The 18,472-nt window shown below is 33.8% G+C and overlaps 2 protein-coding genes across 2 annotated transcripts; one reads left to right on the top strand and one right to left on the bottom strand.

The window, feature by feature from the left end:
- Window positions 1-393: 393 nt before the first annotated feature.
- LOC133675222 (disease resistance protein RPV1-like) lies at window positions 394-9,581 on the top strand. Its single transcript, XM_062096536.1, has 6 exons — window positions 394-877; window positions 3,826-4,933; window positions 5,934-6,278; window positions 6,856-8,430; window positions 8,523-9,079; window positions 9,190-9,581. The coding sequence occupies exons 1-5, from the start codon at window positions 402-404 to the stop codon at window positions 9,024-9,026; spliced, it is 4,008 nt and encodes a 1,335-aa protein (XP_061952520.1). The 5' UTR covers window positions 394-401; the 3' UTR covers window positions 9,027-9,079; window positions 9,190-9,581.
- Window positions 9,582-13,707: 4,126 nt separating this feature from the next.
- Window positions 13,708-14,855, bottom strand: LOC133676302 (heterodimeric geranylgeranyl pyrophosphate synthase small subunit, chloroplastic-like). Its single transcript, XM_062097959.1, has one exon. The coding sequence runs from the start codon at window positions 14,777-14,779 to the stop codon at window positions 13,841-13,843; it is 939 nt and encodes a 312-aa protein (XP_061953943.1). The 5' UTR covers window positions 14,780-14,855; the 3' UTR covers window positions 13,708-13,840.
- Window positions 14,856-18,472: the final 3,617 nt, after the last annotated feature.

The raw sequence follows: 18,472 nt of genomic DNA, 5'->3' as shown, positions 1-18,472 counted from the left end.
GTTTATCTATGTCCTTTTAATTAATTCAAATCAAATATAAAATACAAAGCATATTAACAAAAAACAAGAAATTTTTTTTTAACCACAGTTTTACCAAACACAAAACTGCTTTTTTTTCGACCACAATTTCAACCACAATATTTTAACCAAACACAAGAAACTGTTTTTTTTTAAACCACAACTTCAACTATAATTTTAACCAAACACCAGTTTTTTTTTAAATCAACCTCATAAAAAGCACTTTTTATTAAACTACTTTTTTTACACCACAACCACAAAAGCTACCGCAATACCAAACACGCCATATAACGGGAAGCACGGACCGAGTTATAATGCAACCAACTACATGACCACGATAAAAGGTTAAGGAAAATAAAGAAAGAACCAAATAGCCATGCCCCATGGCCAATAGCCTGATCGTTTCATCCTCTCCGGCAGCTCTCAGACTCCACTGGGATGTGTTCTTAAGTTTTCGTGGAGAAGACACCCGCCACGGCTTCACCAAAAATCTCTACGATTCATTAAGCAAACAAGACTTCAGAGTCTTCTTAGATGACTCTGGAATGACTCAGGGAGCTGAGATTGCTCCTCCTCTGATGGAGGCCATTGAAGATTCAGCCTTATCGATCATTATTCTTTCACCAAGGTATGCCAACTCTCATTGGTGTCTTGAGGAGCTAGCTAGAATATGCGAGCTGAGGAGGCTGATCCTGCCTGTGTTCTACCAAGTTGATCCATCCCATGTTAGGAGACAGAAGGGTCATCTAGAACAAGATTTTATGAATCACATGGAGAGGTTTGGGGAGGAGAAGGTGGGCAAGTGGAGAGAAGCCATGTATAAAGTTGGTGGTATCTCTGGTTTCGTTTATGACACCAGGTGATGTATTTCTTTCACACCCTTCTCTTTGGTCCTTTTGTTGTTCTTGGGGGTGGGAAAATACATATAAAGGCCAATGATGCAAACAAAAGATTACGCTGGAGATAACAAAAATCCCAAAAGTGCTAAGGTGATCCACAAATTAGTTGACAGCCTTATAATAATCCTCAAAACATGCATAAAATAAAGAATGGATGGGTATTTTTTTTTATACCGGATAATGTAGAAGCTTAATTAGAAACAATATTGCAGGTAGATAGAACTAAAGTTGTAGATTTAATTAAATAAAACCGCAAGTTACAGGAGGCAAATGCATGAAATCTACAGAGGTAAGTAAATCTTATGTTTATATGAAAGTTGGTGCAATATGGTTTTGGCTTTGCAAAGAAAAGCAATGAAAAACTGAAAAAATAATTTATCATAAAAAATATGGAATTTCGCACAAATTTGATGACAAATGAACAAACAATAATCTGACTGTGCAACACATTCCTGCCCAACCGAACAAGACACAATTCAATTCGCATAAACAAAAAAGAGAACGACACACTCAATCTGAAGCCTAACACTCCCCTTTCATTTGAAGCCAAGCCTATCATTAATTAGTTGAAGACAGTCCAAGTTTGTTTGCACAAAACAAACCCATAAATTCTTTTCCCAACGCCTAGCAAGCATACCCCAACTCATCCAGCTTATACCCCCTCACCCACCCTATATTAACACTCTAAAACACACCAACCCAGATGAACAAAACAGAATCCAAAATGGTGTTGTTCAAAAGAAGGAGGCAATCCAAACTTGCCCTACACCCTGTTCCCGTCCAAGCCATTCAGAGCAACCCTGCTTCAACAGCAGAATGTTGCTCTGTAAAATCTACCCGGCACAAAAAAAGACAAGAAGTCAATATACTCCAAGCCACACACACAATAATACTTCCCCAACAGAACCCTACACACATACACACTTTGACGATCAAGAACCAACATTGGATCAAACGTTTTTGGTACAACAAAGCTACAGACAACATTTGCAGAAAAGGAAAGCCTTATTTGCAGCACACACAGGCAACAATAAAGACCGCTTGACAACGTGGACCACACCCAAACACCAACCCAAACCAGCAAGAAACAATTTTTTTTAAAAAAGCCAGACATACCCCTCAAACAACACCACACATGCAAGCACCAAACAAAAACGTGAAACGAAAAAACAGAAAATGGATTAATAAGACTGAGAAAATCAACACAACAAACAAAATCAAGTGACTGGCAAGGCAAACCAAATCAAGCCAGAGCGAAAAGAAAACAACTCACAATGCAAGACACCAAGGAAAAAAATAAGTAGGCCAACCAAGAACCGATCAAAATCCAACACCTCCCAGTTCAATTTACAGAAATCAGAGCTGCAAACAAGACATTTATTTAAAAAGAAAAACGTTAGAGCAAAAAAGATACATGGAATCCGGAAGCAACATTCAAACCCAAAAAAAAGAAGCGACCACTAAGCAGAAGGACAACAACAAACAATGGAAAGACAAAGCAATAGCTGGGAATTACCCAAACCCCAAAAGAAAAACATGCAGACCCAAAAGATCCGAACGAAAGGAAATTGCAATGAAAAACCGACTCTAAAACCATTTGCCCCTTCAGACCCCAAAGAAAAGACGTGAAAGAATGGCAAACCAAATGCAAGCAGTATGCCAAACTATTAACAAATAAGAAAATGAAGCGACAGAACATTTCTTTTTAAAATAACAAAATAACTCACCGAAACCAAACCAAATGAGCATAGTGTTTCAATCGCAAACCAACAGCCCCCTTGCCAACATAAAAAGGGCAGCAAGATCCCAAGGAACCGAAACCAACAAACTAAAATCGAACTCACCTAAGAACGTCCAATCTAGCCGAGAAAGCGGCAACCCTCCCAATGTAATCGAAGGAAAAAAGGGCCTAGCCAATCGGGTCTTGCATTAAATGCACGATTATGATTGCATGGCATCCTCCCAGAGACAACTCCAGGAAAACAACAGAGCCCAAGTGAAGCAAGAAGCCAACCACCAGCGACTTGCAGCAGGGAGCCGACACAAGAGCCAAATGCAGCTAAATCACAGAAGCACATATCCGAGAAGACGAAGACGCAATGCCAAGCCTGCACACCAACATCCAAGCTATTCTCACAGCAGCAACGATTGTGATTTTTTGCCCCAGCCAAGCCCCTCAGAAAAACATAAACGGAATGCCTCCAAGAAGAAGAAGAAAAAAAACTAAAACCCGATTCTACCCTGGTTCCCACCCTTACTTTGTTGGCGCAATAAAGTCTCAAATAAAGAAAGGAACCAAAACCTGAAACTACCCGTGCCAACCAGCACAATGTTATTGTTAAATTCTTATTGAATTTTATTTGATAAAAATAGTGTTTTTAATTACATATGAAATAAGTTTATTACATGAAATTAAACAAGTTGTTTTGCTTCTTAAATTTCATAAACATGCAAATGAGTTTCTTTACAAACATGTCCCACAAACCGAATTAATGCTATAACTCGATCATTTCCCTAGAGTTCTTTTCTTTGTATCTTTAGATATCTTCCATTAATAAAAGCACGCACGCATGATCGTTTTCTAAGAAAAAAGAAAGAGCTTTAATGAGTTAAGCTTGAGCTTCATTCATGTAGAAAGTGAGCTTTAATAATGGATTCACATTAGCTAGTTAATTGGTCTTTACAAGGCAGGCCGAAGCCTGTTGCAACTTACAACTTTTGGGTGGAACCTGGGATTTCCAATAGCGTTAAAGAGAATTCCAGTTTTAAGCAGCAACTCATGGGATTTACTATCATGGCCAAGGATCCTATCATTGCAATTATGTAGAGTTATCACTTTTGTAGGAAAACACAGCCAACTCTGCTAATTGATCACCTTACCAAAGCTTTATATATTATTTTATTACAGATCAGAAGATCAGTTGATTCGGCGTTTGGGGAATAGGGTTATGACAGAATTGAGAAAAACCCCGGTGGGTATAGCTACTTATACCGTTGGACTGGATTCCCGTGTAGAAGACTTCAAGAAGAGGTTCATAGATGATAAATCAAATCGCGTTCAAGTTCTGGGACTTCATGGTATGGGCGGGATTGGTAAAACAACTCTTGCCACAGCTCTCTTCAATAAACTTGTTGGTCATTTTGAGAGTCGTAGTTTCATCTTGAACGTTAAAGATATTTCTAAAGAAGATGGTGGTCTAGTAAAACTGCAGAACAAACTTCTTGGTGATCTTTCCCCAAATAGGCCTCTTGTAAATAATATTAATAAAGGTATTGACGTAATCAAAATGCTGGTTCATGAGAAGCGGGTACTAATTGTCTTAGATGATGTGGATGATGTAAGCCAACTGAATGCACTAGCAGGGAATAGAAGCTGGTTCGGTGAAGGAAGTCGAGTTATTGTTACAACAAGAAACAAAGATGTTCTAGCTGAACACCTTGTCAATGAATTTTACGACGTTAGAGAGTTAGGTTACCCGGAAGCCTTACAACTTTTTAGTTATCATGCACTCAGAAAAGATAAACCCACAGAAGAATACTTGAATATATCCAAGGAGATTGTGTCACTCACAGGAGGACTGCCTCTGGCTTTGGAAGTGTTTGGTTCTACTTTGTTTAATGAGAGAGGGTTGGATAGATGGGAAGATGCCCTGAAAAAACTGCAACGAATAAGGCCACATAATCTTCAGGATGTGTTGCAAATAAGTCATGATGAGTTGGATGAAGATGAAAAGCATGTCTTCCTTGATATTGCTTGCTTATTTATTAAAATGGGAATGAAAAGAGAGGAAGCAATTGATATTTTGAAGGGTTGTGGCTTTAGTGCTGAGACAGTCATCACAGTTCTGACATCAAAATGTCTCATTAAGATTCGTGAAGATGATGAATTATGGATGCATGATCAACTCAGAGACATGGGAAGACAAATTGTTCAACATGAAAACCTTGCAGATCCCGGAGGGCGTAGTAGGCTATGGGATCGCGGTGAAATCATGTCAACGCTGATGCGCAAGAAGGTGCAACTCATTACTTTATACATACACCTTCATCCTCGTTTTTTTCATAGCCTTTAAAAGCTCAATATATAACTAAAGGTTGAGATTTACCCCCGCATAAGTAGATCAGATGATTGTAAGACTGATAGGTTCCTACTAGGCTGAAGTTAGGGGTTTGATCCATCCAGTCTATGAGTTTGCACCTAAGGTGAGCTCCGAGGACTCGGCCTAGGTCATTAAAAGGTATTTTTGGAGGGTGGGGGCGTTTAAGCCGGTGGCCCATATTAATATTTTCATGGGTGAAATTTATAATATTATTTCTATATGAATAGTTTCATCAACTCAATATTGTTTCTCTGTAAATATTATTGTGGGTGTATGTTAACATATAAGATTTGTTCATTACGTTTTTTTTTTTTTTTTTTTTTGCCAACAATATCATTATATATATTATGTATTTTCTTATCAATATATTCTATGTTCTAAATAATTGTTTAACCTTAACCACTTTTGATAGAGCATTCTAAATATTAATATAATATCTTGATAAGTAATATATATGTACTATCGAAGAGTAACGAAGTGAGGTCATTTAATTAGTTTTTCATGAGTCTCGTACCAAAATTGTTCTGCCCTCTTTCAAACCGAAAAATGCTTTCATTTCTTTCATAGGAAAATGGATTTTGTTTCCAAGTGATTCAATCGGGAAAAATATGTGATTCTTCGCAAACTTTAAGGTGTTTAATTTTTATTTTCCTAGATTGTTTGTGCTCTTTTTTTCCTTACAGTATTATAAAATGTCGGATTTGGATTTTTAATGTTAATTTAGAAAAATGTTTGATTTTGAATTCAATAATTATGATTAGGCGAGAACAATAAAATAATAAAAAGTTGAGTTATTATTATTTTTTATGAATCAAATCATGTTCATCCAATTTAAATTCTGAAAGAAACATGAGAGGATCTGAATCTTCGTTTCCAATCTTATTCTGGAATGTCTTCCTTTAATGACTGTCAACAGGGAACAGAAATTGTACAAGGTATAGTTATGGACTTTGAAAAGAAGAAATGTACGGGAACTCGACGGATTGAAAAGTGTAAGATTTTTCTTCGGCAAGGACAAGAGGATGGAGATATGATACTTGACACTGAAGGCTTGAAATCAATGGTTAATCTGAGACTGCTGCAAATCAATCATGCAAAACTGCAAGGGAAGTTCAAGAATTTTCCTGCTGGCCTGAAGTGGCTTCAGTGGAAAAATTGTCCAATGAAAAATCTTCCTTCTGATTATGCTCTTCATGAGCTAGCTGTGCTTGATCTTTCAGAGAGTAGAATTGAACGAGTTTGGGGTTGGACCAGTAACAAGGTATGATTTGTTTATCTAGTACATGTAATGGCTTAAAGAAAATGTTAAATAACTATCAGGTCTTCCTGTTTCAATCATGCCAAAGGGAGATTTGTTTTGGGATCCTATCCAACATATATGATCTTTTTACAACATGATGATGTGTGTACAATGAGTTTTGTCTTGAAAAGACACCTGTTAGGAAAAGAGGTTGAACCTTGTGTTTATAAGCGTTGTAGGCGTTCATCTCCTAGCTAATATGGGATAATGACATCATCATAACTCTCAAACAAGAGATTTTGATAGTTGCACATGGCTGACGTCTCTACAGACAACGCCAATGATGATGTGTATCTATACTCGTATATAATAAATTCTTTAGAATTACATAATGAGTTTTGTCCTGAAAAATACCTTTTAAGAAGAGGTTGAACCTTATGCTTATAAAAGACCAATACCCTCGTCTCCTGTAAATAATGTCATCATCACAATTCATTTGAATTCATTCTAGTACGTATTTGCAATCTGTTCCTTATGGAAAATGATCTCGTTTTCCTCTTAGTAACTCATATTTGCTACTTAAAATTCATCGTTGTAGGTGGCCAAGAACTTGATGGTTATGGATCTTCACCGTTGCTATAATCTTGTGGCTTGTCCTGATTTATCTGGATGTAAAAACTTGGAAAAACTTAATCTCCAGGGTTGCGTTCGGCTAACTAAGGTTCACAAATCAGTGGGGAATGCAAGGACATTACTTCAGTTGAACTTGAATGATTGCTCAAACCTTGTTGAATTTCCAAGTGATGTGTCTGGGCTAAAAGTTCTTCAGAACCTCAATCTCTCTAACTGTCCAAAGTTAAAAGAATTGCCACAGGAAATAGGCAGCATGTATTCCTTAAAACAACTTCTTGTTGATCAAACTGCTATATCAGTGCTGCCCGAATCTATTTTCCGCCTTACAAAACTGGAGAAGCTTAGTTTAAATGGATGCCAATTCATAAAAAGGCTGCCAAAACACTTGGGAAACCTGATTTCTCTGAAGGAACTTTCTCTCAATCAATCTGCAGTAGAAGAACTCCCTGATTCTGTCGGATCTTTGTCAAACCTTGAGAAACTAAGTTTGATGTGGTGTCAATCACTTACTGCGATTCCTGAATCTGTTGGCAATCTCCAGTTATTGACCGAAGTTTCCATCAATAGGAGTGCAATCAAGGAATTACCTCCTGCAATCGGTTCATTACCTTATTTAAAAACATTATTAGCTGGAGGGTGTGGTTTCCTGAGCAAATTACCTGATTCCATTGGAGGACTAGCTTCTATCAGCGAACTTGAGCTAGATGAGACATCAATCTCACATCTTCCTGAGCAGATTGGTGGTTTGAAAATGATTGAGAAGCTTTACATGAGGAAGTGTACATCTCTTAGATCTTTGCCAGAATCAATTGGGAGCATGTTGAGTCTTACTACCTTAAACTTGTTTGGTTGTAATATTAATGAGTTGCCTGAATCCTTTGGGATGCTGGAAAACCTTGTGATGTTGAGATTACATCAGTGTAGAAAGCTCCAAAAGCTTCCAGTTTCTATTGGGAAGTTGAAGTCTTTATGCCACTTGTTAATGGAGAAGACAGCTGTTACAGTACTACCTGAAAGTTTTGGAAAGCTCTCTAGCTTAATGATATTGAAAATGCGAAAAGAGCCACTTGAATCTCCCAGCACACAGGAGCACTCGGTTGTCCTCCCAAGTTCCTTCTTCGAGCTATCCTTTCTAGAAGAACTAAATGCCCGTGCTTGGAGAATATCAGGTAAAATTCCTGATGATTTTGAGAAACTGTCATCATTAGAGATCGTGGATCTTGGCCATAACAATTTCAGCAGTCTTCCTTCTAGTTTATGTGGCCTTTCTCTTCTAAGGGAGCTTCACTTGCCCCACTGCGAAGAACTTGAGTCTCTCCCTCCGCTTCCCTCAAGCTTAGAAGAAGTGGATGTTTCCAACTGCTTTGCATTGGAAACTATGTCGGATGTTTCAAACTTGGGAAGCTTAACGTTGCTGAACATGACAAATTGCGAGAAAGTGGTGGATATTCCTGGCATTGAATGCTTGAAATCCTTGAAACGGTTATATATGAGCAATTGCAAGGCATGCTCCTTGAAAGTAAAGAGAAGGCTATCCAAGGTTCTCTATCTTGTACCTATATGTGCCAGTTTTAGAGTAACAAGGTTTTGCCTCTTACTTTTTTCTTTCTTTCTTTTTCATTATTATTATAGGTTTGCTTGAGGAATATACGCAACCTAAGCATGCCTGGGAGCAAAATCCCAGATTGGTTTTCTCAAGAAGACGTAAAATTTTCAGAGCGAAGAAACCGTGAAATCAAAGCTGTGATTATAGGTGTCGTTGTCTCTCTCGACCGTCAGATACCAGAGCAGTTGAGATATTTCCCAGTTGTACCAGACATTCAGGTCAATCTACTGGATCAGAATAAACCTATTTTCAGCACCACATTGTACTTAAAGGGAATACCAAAGACTCATGAAGATCAAATCCACTTATGTCGATATTCACATTTCAATCCGTTGGTTTTAATGTTGAAAGATGGCTCTGAGATACAGGTAAGAAAGCGAAAACCACCTGTGATTGAAGGGGTGGAGCTGAAGAAATGTGGGATTCATTTGGTTTTTGAAAATGACGATGATTATGGTGGAAATGAAGAATCCTTGGATGAAAGTCAGCAATCTGTATCACAAAAACTGGCCAATTTTTTCAATTCATAAGAGGAAGATAGCCAAGTTTGTTGAAGTTGAAAAACAAAGTGAAGATATTGAAGGTAATGAATGATATAGCAGTTCATCAAGTATGCGATTTAAGTTACTTCTTTACTTCCTGCTCATATGCTTTTAGCTGATCTAATGCTTGTACCTTTTTGTGAACATGCAGCATTTCGAAGATCTTCTAAATGATATAGCAGTTCATCAAGTATGGCTTGGAGGATGCTGGACAGGTCCTGGTTACGTACTGGGAGACAAGTTATAAAGCCAAGAGAGCTTCTCTGCTTGTTGTCTATTTTATTTGTGGCTGGATTGGGGAGCATATCACAATCATTATCGGCATAGAATGCTGATTTCCTCGGGAATTAGTTTATGGATTATATGTGTTTGTTGTCCATGCTGATCTTATTTTATTATCTTATTTAATTTCATTTATGTTTTATATGGTCGACGAAAAAGTAATTGAGTGCAAATTTCTCCTTCCAGTTTTAAACTATTTTATAAAACAACATATTTATTTATTGATATTTGTTTAATGTAAGTGTTTTTTTTATTTATTTAGTTAATTTGTTTATTTGTTTGGACTTGGTCTTGGTCTTGTTTATTTATTTAATATTTAGTATTATCATTTCAGTTTCTATAATGATTATTATTGTTACTGGTTTATTTCTCAATTATCCATTTTTAAATTAAAAAAAAATCATTGTCATTTTATTCAAAATCTATCTTTTCATTACGTAGATAGATAAGAACAAATGGTTTTAGTTCATTCATCATTATTTTCTTTATTTTTCCTTTATTCTTCTTCAAAATCAATTCCATTCAATTTTAATGTTCAAATATTGAGTAGGATTTCTAGTACTTTATCATATACAAATATAATATGTTTTTAGAAAACCTATAATTGAGTCTCAAACTAAAAGTTTCTTGGATTGTGTTTACAAAATCTCAATTATTTTCATAACTGGACTGAATTGAAAACCACTTCAAATTAAACTGGTTCGGTTCAGTTAAGCTCATATTTTTGGTGGAAAAATCGGTAAACCTAGCACAACAAAAATGGACATCTTTTTTTAATAATGAACTTATATTAAATTGGGTTTTAACAATATATTATTGGGTTTAACTTGTTTGTTGGCTTTTTAATAAAAAAAAATTTTATGAGGCCTTTTAGCAAATCCAGCCTTACTCCATTACTAAATTAGAAATTTAACTTAAAAGGAACTCAATTAGACATTTGCATTCTTTTTCCTCACCTAACCAAATCACAGCAACTTTACTATTCTGTTGAGCCTTCTATTTTTTCTTTATAAGTGTCATAACTTATTTTTGGGTTCTTCCCCCAAATTTACCTTTTCCTTTAAAAATAAAAACAAAAAACAAAAGCAATAATAACAAGAAAACTAGCAACTTGGCAAAAAAAGATCGAGAAAGGTTTGAAATATGTAGAAGAATCAAGTTTAAATTTTAGATGGAATTATGAACCTTATCACATTTCATTATACTCAAGACTAAAGAGACAATACAAATTTAAGGTAAAATTAAATGATTATTGGAAGAATCCACATAAAACTTAAGTTCAAGGACTTAATTAGACTTTTAATAGGTCAATTTGATTTAATTATAAGCCAAATTAAAAATTTAATTATGTTTAAGAAATAATTTGAGTCAAATTAAAAGATTTAATTAGGTGCAAGGACTTAATTATACTTTTAATGGGTCATATTAATTTTATTAGGGACTTAGTTGGTGAAACGTCAAGTTTGGGAGGCCAATTTGGGTCTAATTGAAAAGATTAAAATTTTAGAGGATCAAATTCAATTTTTACAAAGTTAATTGGTTGAAATCAAGGATAAAATTGACTAAAGAACTTATTCATTTTGCTGGTTCTTCTATTCTTGTTTGTTGCCATTGTTTTTGTGCCTATTACGATGTTTTTTTTTACTCTTGGGTTAGATTAAACACCTCCAATTTTATATTGGTTTCTTCTTTAATCTTTGTGGCTCATTGTCATACTTGGCCTTACATGGCTTGTTTCTGTAAGGAGCTTGTTATTGTTTTTGGTTTTGTTTATATCATGTATATTGCTTATCTGGAGTATCGGCCTCTTTTTGTATGGTTTGGTTGTATCTTGTTTTTTTATTTCTTTGGGAGTTTGTTCCCTTTTTGTCTTTTCTTTTTTCTTGTACATGTATATGGAATTGTTGGCTTACCAGCATAGTTACTTTTGATCTTTATACATATTTACATTCTAATAAAAAAAATTAAATTCAAAATGATATATTTTTTATTTACATATTAAAATTTTATTTTTTATTTTTTATTTTTTATTTATTAACCAATAATTCTTTTCTACCATATAGGTTGTGTGATTATTGGTATGAGAGGAAAAAAAAGCAAAAAACATATGTTAAAGAAAGATATCTTCCAGGTTGGAAAGAAGTGGCAGTTTGGAGGGATTTTAGATCGATGAATGTCTTAGAGGCTATATGAGCAGAATATATTCAGCACATGACATCCAAGTGTTTCATATGGCAATCATAGTCTAGTGCAGAGAACTGGAACATGGAGATTCATGATTCCATTACCATGCACAACAGCAAATCAATTCCATTCATTTTGCTTACAAAGTGGATGGTGAGATTCTTTTTTATTACATATTATTTTTTTAATTGTTGATTTATATGAAATACTAACAACTTTTTTTTGAAGGCTATATAGTCTTGGACGCGAATCAAGACCGATGAAGCTTTTTATAGAAACTTACATGCAAAATGCTAATTATTGAAAAAAGGTGCAGAAACTCGTGGATAACTAAGCTTAGAAGTTCATGGTATGTTGAATTTTAACAATTTCTTTTCTTAATTTTTTTTTAATTAGCCTATTTTTTTTTTTCAAAAAACATATTACACTCAATTGTAGGAGAGATACGATAACAATCCTTCGATCAATCCAAAACTCAATATGAATTTGTAGTTAGAGGCAGGATCATCCAATAGAGCCGATAGAAACCAGGTTTATGATGTCTCAAATACTACGATCGAAGAGTTGCAAATTGACTAAAGAGTTTCCACTGTTAGATGCTTGTAATTGATTCCGAGTACTCAATCTTTGGAGTTCTAGCCAATTTTAAACCAACAAATTAAAGCTTGGATGAACCATCTTACTGTTAAGACAAAACGACTAGTGCTGAGATAACCAAACTCTAACGATTGTACATGGAACTAAAATTTTATCGGTGATTTATGTCTAAATTATTGATATGATGAATCTATTGATGAGTAAATAGTGTTAGTGACATTTCCATAAATTCTTTTCCAAGTCTCTGGAAATATTGACAGACTTATTTTATCAATAACTTGTTTATTTTTTAAAAAAATATATAATAAATAAAGTAGAAAAAATTAAAAAAATTAAATTAAAATGAAAAATCAAGTATTTAAGATAGATTTAAAAATTAATTAGTTTAAATACAATTTATCTAAAATAAAAGTGCTGGAAGAGAAGAAGATGGGGGCTTCGCCATGACCGTATAGTCAATAAAATGAAAAGCCTTTCTTATGAATAGTAATCATATGTGGTCTCGTTTATAGAAGTCGGGCCAGCAGAATTAATGCATATTTACTGACGAAATATTCTTTCTGCAAATTGCAAAATTTTGATAGTGTTAGTTTTTTTTTCCTTCAAATATTGTCAAAACTATATAATGGATAAAATATTAATTTGTAAGGGAATATGAAAGTGAAATATAAGTGAATACGTGCCAAGCAAAGATAGATGAATCAGTTATCCTTTCAAATAAATAAAATCATATATTAAAATACAAATATAATAATGTATAATCGAACACTTTTTTATTATAATATTTAGTAAATATATAGAATTAAAAGAAGTAGCAAAATTTTAAGAGAAAATAAAACTTGATAAATTAGTGAATTTCACACACTGATATTTGTATTTTAATATTACAAAATTACAATGGTTTTTCTACAAAGTTACTACCACTATTGTAAAGGTTCTAAATTTTATTTATATATTTATTTTGTCTAAAATGGTACTTTATTTAAATAAAATCTATTTATATTTCAAGAATAAATAAAATGTATGATGTAAACAAAATTGTACATAAGCCCTGTTTATACAATAGTAATAACATTAGTATTAAATTATTTATGAATCTTTTATGAGTTTATTTTAATTATATAGGATATCAATAGAAATTAACATCAATGAAAATTGGATAAATTATTTTGTTAAATTGATCTTAAGAAAATATTAACTTATTCTATCAATAATAATAATAATAATAATAATAATAATAATAATAATAATACAAATTTTATGAATCATATAGCCCAAAAAGAATAAAAAATAATATAGGACAATAAAATATCTCGATTAGAAAAAATAAAATCCTCTTTAATAACAAATATATTTTTATAATATGAGCATGACTTAATTTAAGAGTCAAAGGTGTCGAAGGTATAGTAAGAAAATAATAATATGGCCCCTATAAAAAGGATTTGTATATCTAATTTAGTAATTTTAAGATTTGATAAAATTTAACATAAGATATTTTTATTTTTATTCCTTTAATTTTTAGATTTTTTAATAATCAAATTAAAGCTTGTTTTTTATTTAATATGAAATAATAAATAGTATTTATGTAATAAATTAAATACTGACATGGTACAAATATTTAAATATTTTATTAAACAAATAATCAATACAATATAGTACAAACATCACCATCTTATTTTTTACCCCCGGCACTCCCCCCTTCGCATCACTATTCCTGACTAAAACTCATATCCCTGCGCTCAAACATCGCCGGAAGTGGTCCCTACAAGGCTAGATATTGCCTGAACAAGGCTAGATACTGCCTGAACTTTTCCTCTGTCGAAACCTTCCAATTCTTGAAGTGCCAAGTTTTCTAGCTCATTCAATACCTTTTCCATTGACACCTCCTCTTGTCTTTCAACCCAATTAGACAGCACTCCTTGCATCAAGCCCACATAAAGACCATACCTTCTTAGCTTCTCTATCTCCTCCTCGGTTCCCCCTCCTAATATTGCTCCAACTGCGCCAGCGCAGGAATGTAACTCGCCTTCTTTTTTCTTGCAAACATGATCAATGTAGTCTGATTGACCATATTGAAATTGGCTATATTGTCCAAGTGCCATCCCTTGTGAACCCATGGCTTGCGTGATCTCAATGATCACCCTCAAAATCCGCTCCGAATTGTTCTGCGTGAGATCATCAGACTTAGCCAACAGCTCAAGCCCAAATGGTACCATCCCATCTCCTGTTAGAAGCTCAATGTTGGACCCGAAAGAGTGACCAATCCTGCCCCTGTTGCCTGTCGATAGGATGTGCTCGTGAGTAAGTGCAGCAGCATGCATGAGGCGGAGAGCAGATGCCGCAGCCATGGCTTGATCCCGGTTGCCACCAACGAGCTCACAAGCCGCTATGCACAAGGCTGGAGCAGTGGTCCGGGGAGCAGCAAAGGTCAAATGGTGCATGGGCTCAAACACTGAGAGTGGTGGCCTAATGGGAATGGCCTGCTTCAAATGAGCATCAATCTCATCATTTACAGAGGTCCAGTAAGACTTGTTGTAAGTAGTGCCATTGGAAGTTGCTGTGACTGCTACTGTCATGGGCCTGTGAGACAATAATGGGCGGTTAGTGTTTGATCTTGGAAGATAAGGGAGAATTGGATTGCCATTAATGGCAGGGATAGTTGCTGCTAAAGATGTCATGATGGTGAAGGTAGTGAGGGAGCGGGGGTTATGGTTAGGCAGGCGATAATTGTATTGATGACTGTTCAATATCTTTCATGTCAGCCTTTATACAAGCTTACTCGCTAAATTCCATTCAATGGTGAGGTGGGACTGCTGTGTCGGCACATCAATAGTTGTGAATTCAAGCTCTTTCATTATTGAGCTGACGCGTGAGTCACATTTGAAGGGTCATTATCGAAAAGGTAGTGGTGGGAATATTACTTGAGGTTTTCCATTTATTTATTCTTGTATTTGTTTTTGAAAAAATGTATTTTGTTTAATAAGAAGCATTGTTTTTTTAAATAAACCATTATTATAATCATAAAAGCAAGTTTATATATAAATGGAAGGATAAAATTGGTAATAAGACGTATTGTTTGAGATGCAAATTTAAAAAGAACTCAACAAATAAAACCACGGTAGTATAACATAGAAGGATAAAATTATAAAAAAAGTAAAATCTAATGACTGCAATGAAAAAAAAATAGAAATGAAATGTTATGTGTATATATGAATAATGAATTGCATTGTTCCTTTAGGCAATTATTTAGTATTTTTAGTATTTATACATAGTTATAATATCCGACTTGAGTTTTGTATATATAACAAAAGGTATAGTTTACGGGTCAGGTGGGCTGACCAATGTTAATTTATTATTTTTAAAAAAAAATTACGTAACAATGTCATTTTTTTTTTAAAAAAAGCATGAAATAACTTTGTTTTGAAAAAACAATTATGCAATGAGGTATCAAGATATAATCCCTTGGGTTTATCGGGTTGACTCTCCTAGCGATTAAATATGAAAGAACAATATAAGGTCAAAGAAGAACATAAAAATCCGGCCCTAATCAATCTGAACTAGCATGATAAACATATAATCTCGGTTATAAGGGATAAGTCAACTCGGTATATCGATCCTTCCAAACTCGCAGTTTAGATCATGAGATTGAAATAATTTGGTAGAAACAATAAAAAGAATTATAAAGTCTATTTTTTTTCAAAAAATAATATCAAATTATTTTAACTTTTTAAACTTGTGACTTGTGTATTAGACTCGAAGCATCATATCTAGAAAAACCATGAACCTTGATTCCCAAAACATAATTTCAATTGTACAAAAGGATTATATAAATAGTTATTAAAAAAATAAGAATCAAAATTGAAATACAAAATAAATTTTATATGAGATTGAATGGTGAAATTGAAAAGAAAAATCAATTTAGCAAAAGAAAAAAAAATAAAAAGAATTGGAATCAAAATTGACATAAAAATAAAAATAAACTTTTAATTGAATGTTGAAATTGAAAAGAAAAATCTCTTTAACGAAAGAAAAAAATAAAAAAATAAGGACCAAATTGGTAAAAATAATAAATCATAAATTTAGATTGAAGGATGAAATTCAAAATAAATTTAATTTTTTATAAAATGACCAAGACAAAAATTAAAATCAAAACGTAATATCATAAATTTAGATTAAAGGATAAAATTAAGAAAGAACCAACTTGTTGATCGATTTTCTAAATCCAATGTTTGAGTAATTTTGGTAATTTATTTCAATTTAATTAAATAGTAAGGAGAGAAACAAAAAGAAAATCTTGAAAATACATCAAAACTTTAATTACAACACTACCTATATTTTAAAAATTATCTTAATAAAATAAATTTAAAAACATCAAAAAAATAAATCATCAACAGCAACAGCAAACTTAATAGAACATCCTTGTCATTCAAAAATAGAGAATTGCTCACTACAATAATCGATAATCTAACGCCCTTGGTTTTCAATGCCGCTTTCATTAATAGTTTCCCACGTGTTGCATGCATGAGGTGGTGACAGGAGGGGGATTTTCATCCATGGGTTTGGAAAAGGTGTCTCAGACAATTTTCAATTTCAAGCTTCTTTTTTCACGCAAATAAGGTGTAAAACGTGATTACCTAAATTAATTAGATCATCACAGACTATGCTCTGTGCTGCGTGGATCTATCTATCACTTCAAAGTTGTGCACGCAGACAGCACGTTTTTTGTGCACTTCTGACTTTCGTAATTAAATAACAATGATTTTTTTAAAAAATAAAAATAAAAAAATGAGAGAAACATTTACGAACTGCTAGGATAGTACGATTATTCCAGCCAAAATGTCATGTATTTTTTACAATGATTTTCTCTCTTTTTTCAACGATAGCAAAACGAGGACTATTTTTTTTTCTCAAACTAATACAGTTCTGGAAATATTTTCCTGCACCTACGCAACCTATCTATAGACGCGGTGGCACCCACACTAGCGACCATATCCCTGCGCTCAAACATTGCCGGAAGTGGTCCCTACAAGGCTAGATATTGCCTGAACAAGGCTAGATATTGCCTGAACTTTTCCTCTGTCGAAACCTTCCAATTCTTTAAGCGTCAAGTTTTCTAGCTCATTCAACATCTTTTCAAAAGTGACTCTCGTAGAATTACCATCGGTGAAAATTAATATATTACCCACGCTACCGATCCTTTTCTTCTCTATTTTTTTTTTTTTCATCCCTACATCTAGATAAACTATTCCCTTCCAAACTGCAAGTAAACTTCTCAACACAAATCATCCTTCTTTATTTTTAGTAGTTATAATATCCATGTTCTAATTTATTATGGATTTTATCATTTTTTTAAGTAAATCTATCTTTTTTAATTTTAACATTAAATTATCAATTTTTTTATTATTTAATTTTTTTAGTATATGTATTTCGTTAGTGTATGTTCATGTTTTATTGTTATTTCTCAAACAATCTTGTAGTATGAATGTATAATATTTATTAGCAGAGTTGAAAATGATGTTGCACCCCCGCGTCTTTTTAGTGAAGAATTGCATGATTTTGTATTAGAGTACGCTGCCATTATGTTTGGTTTCCAATTTAGTAAGCAGAAGTTTCCTGGTTTTGGTTTGACCCACAATTGGGTAAAGTGAAGCATTTTCTGGGAGCTTTCTTATTAGAAGACCAATCTCCTCCGCCATAATCTCGACGTCATGCACATAGAAAAAAACGTGTTCGAGAATATTTTCCACATCAATGAATGATTTGAAAAAGAAAGGTAGGTCGTCATGGATGTGAAGAGGAAGACAAAGGATAACATCAAGGTTAGAATGGATATAACATTGTTCTATAACCGTAAAAATATAGAGTTGGTTTTTGATGGGTCATGGGTCGCAAAACCTAGAGCAAGCTTCGTGTTAGAGAAAAATGCACAACAACTAGTCTACCAATGGCTTAAGAGTCTGTGTTTTCTCGATGGACATGGCTCGAACATATCAAGGTTGCTTAATCTAGAAGAGTGTAGTTATATGGAATGAAGAGCCATGACTGCCACGTGTTTATGCAAACACTCATTCTATTAACTTATCGTGATTTGTTGCCAAAGGGTTTATGAGATGCACTCACGAAGATTAATCATTTCTTTAAAGATATATGCTCCAGGAATTTGCATACAAATCACATTGAACATCTTGAAATGAATATCATCGAGACAATATGCAAACTTGAGATGATATTCTCTCCATCATTTTTTGACTCCATAGAGCATCTACTCATACATCTACTGTATGAGGCAAAAGTTGGAGGACTAGTCTAATATAGATGGATGTATCCATTCAAGAGGTTAGATATTATAGATGCAATGTAATTTATAAAGC

The sequence above is a fragment of the Populus nigra genome, chromosome 16 (genome assembly GCF_951802175.1).
Source record: "Populus nigra chromosome 16, ddPopNigr1.1, whole genome shotgun sequence".
Classification (NCBI taxonomy): domain Eukaryota; kingdom Viridiplantae; phylum Streptophyta; class Magnoliopsida; order Malpighiales; family Salicaceae; genus Populus; species Populus nigra.
Note: the sequence above shows the minus strand (reverse complement) of the source record. Positions and strands in the feature narration are given on the sequence as shown.

What these genes read in the sequence shown, in the direction of transcription:
- LOC133676302 (XM_062097959.1), bottom strand. Translation starts at nt 14,779, where the DNA reads ATGACATCTTTAGCAGCAACTATCCCTGCCATTAATGGCAATCCAATT.
- LOC133675222 (XM_062096536.1), top strand. Translation starts at nt 402, where the DNA reads ATGGCCAATAGCCTGATCGTTTCATCCTCTCCGGCAGCTCTCAGACTC. An exon ending in GGGGTTGGACCAGTAACAAG is followed by an intron (nt 6,279 to 6,855) that starts GTATGATTTGTT and finishes TCATCGTTGTAG; the next exon opens with GTGGCCAAGAACTTGATGGT. An exon ending in TAAAGAGAAGGCTATCCAAG is followed by an intron (nt 8,431 to 8,522) that starts GTTCTCTATCTT and finishes TTATTATTATAG; the next exon opens with GTTTGCTTGAGGAATATACG.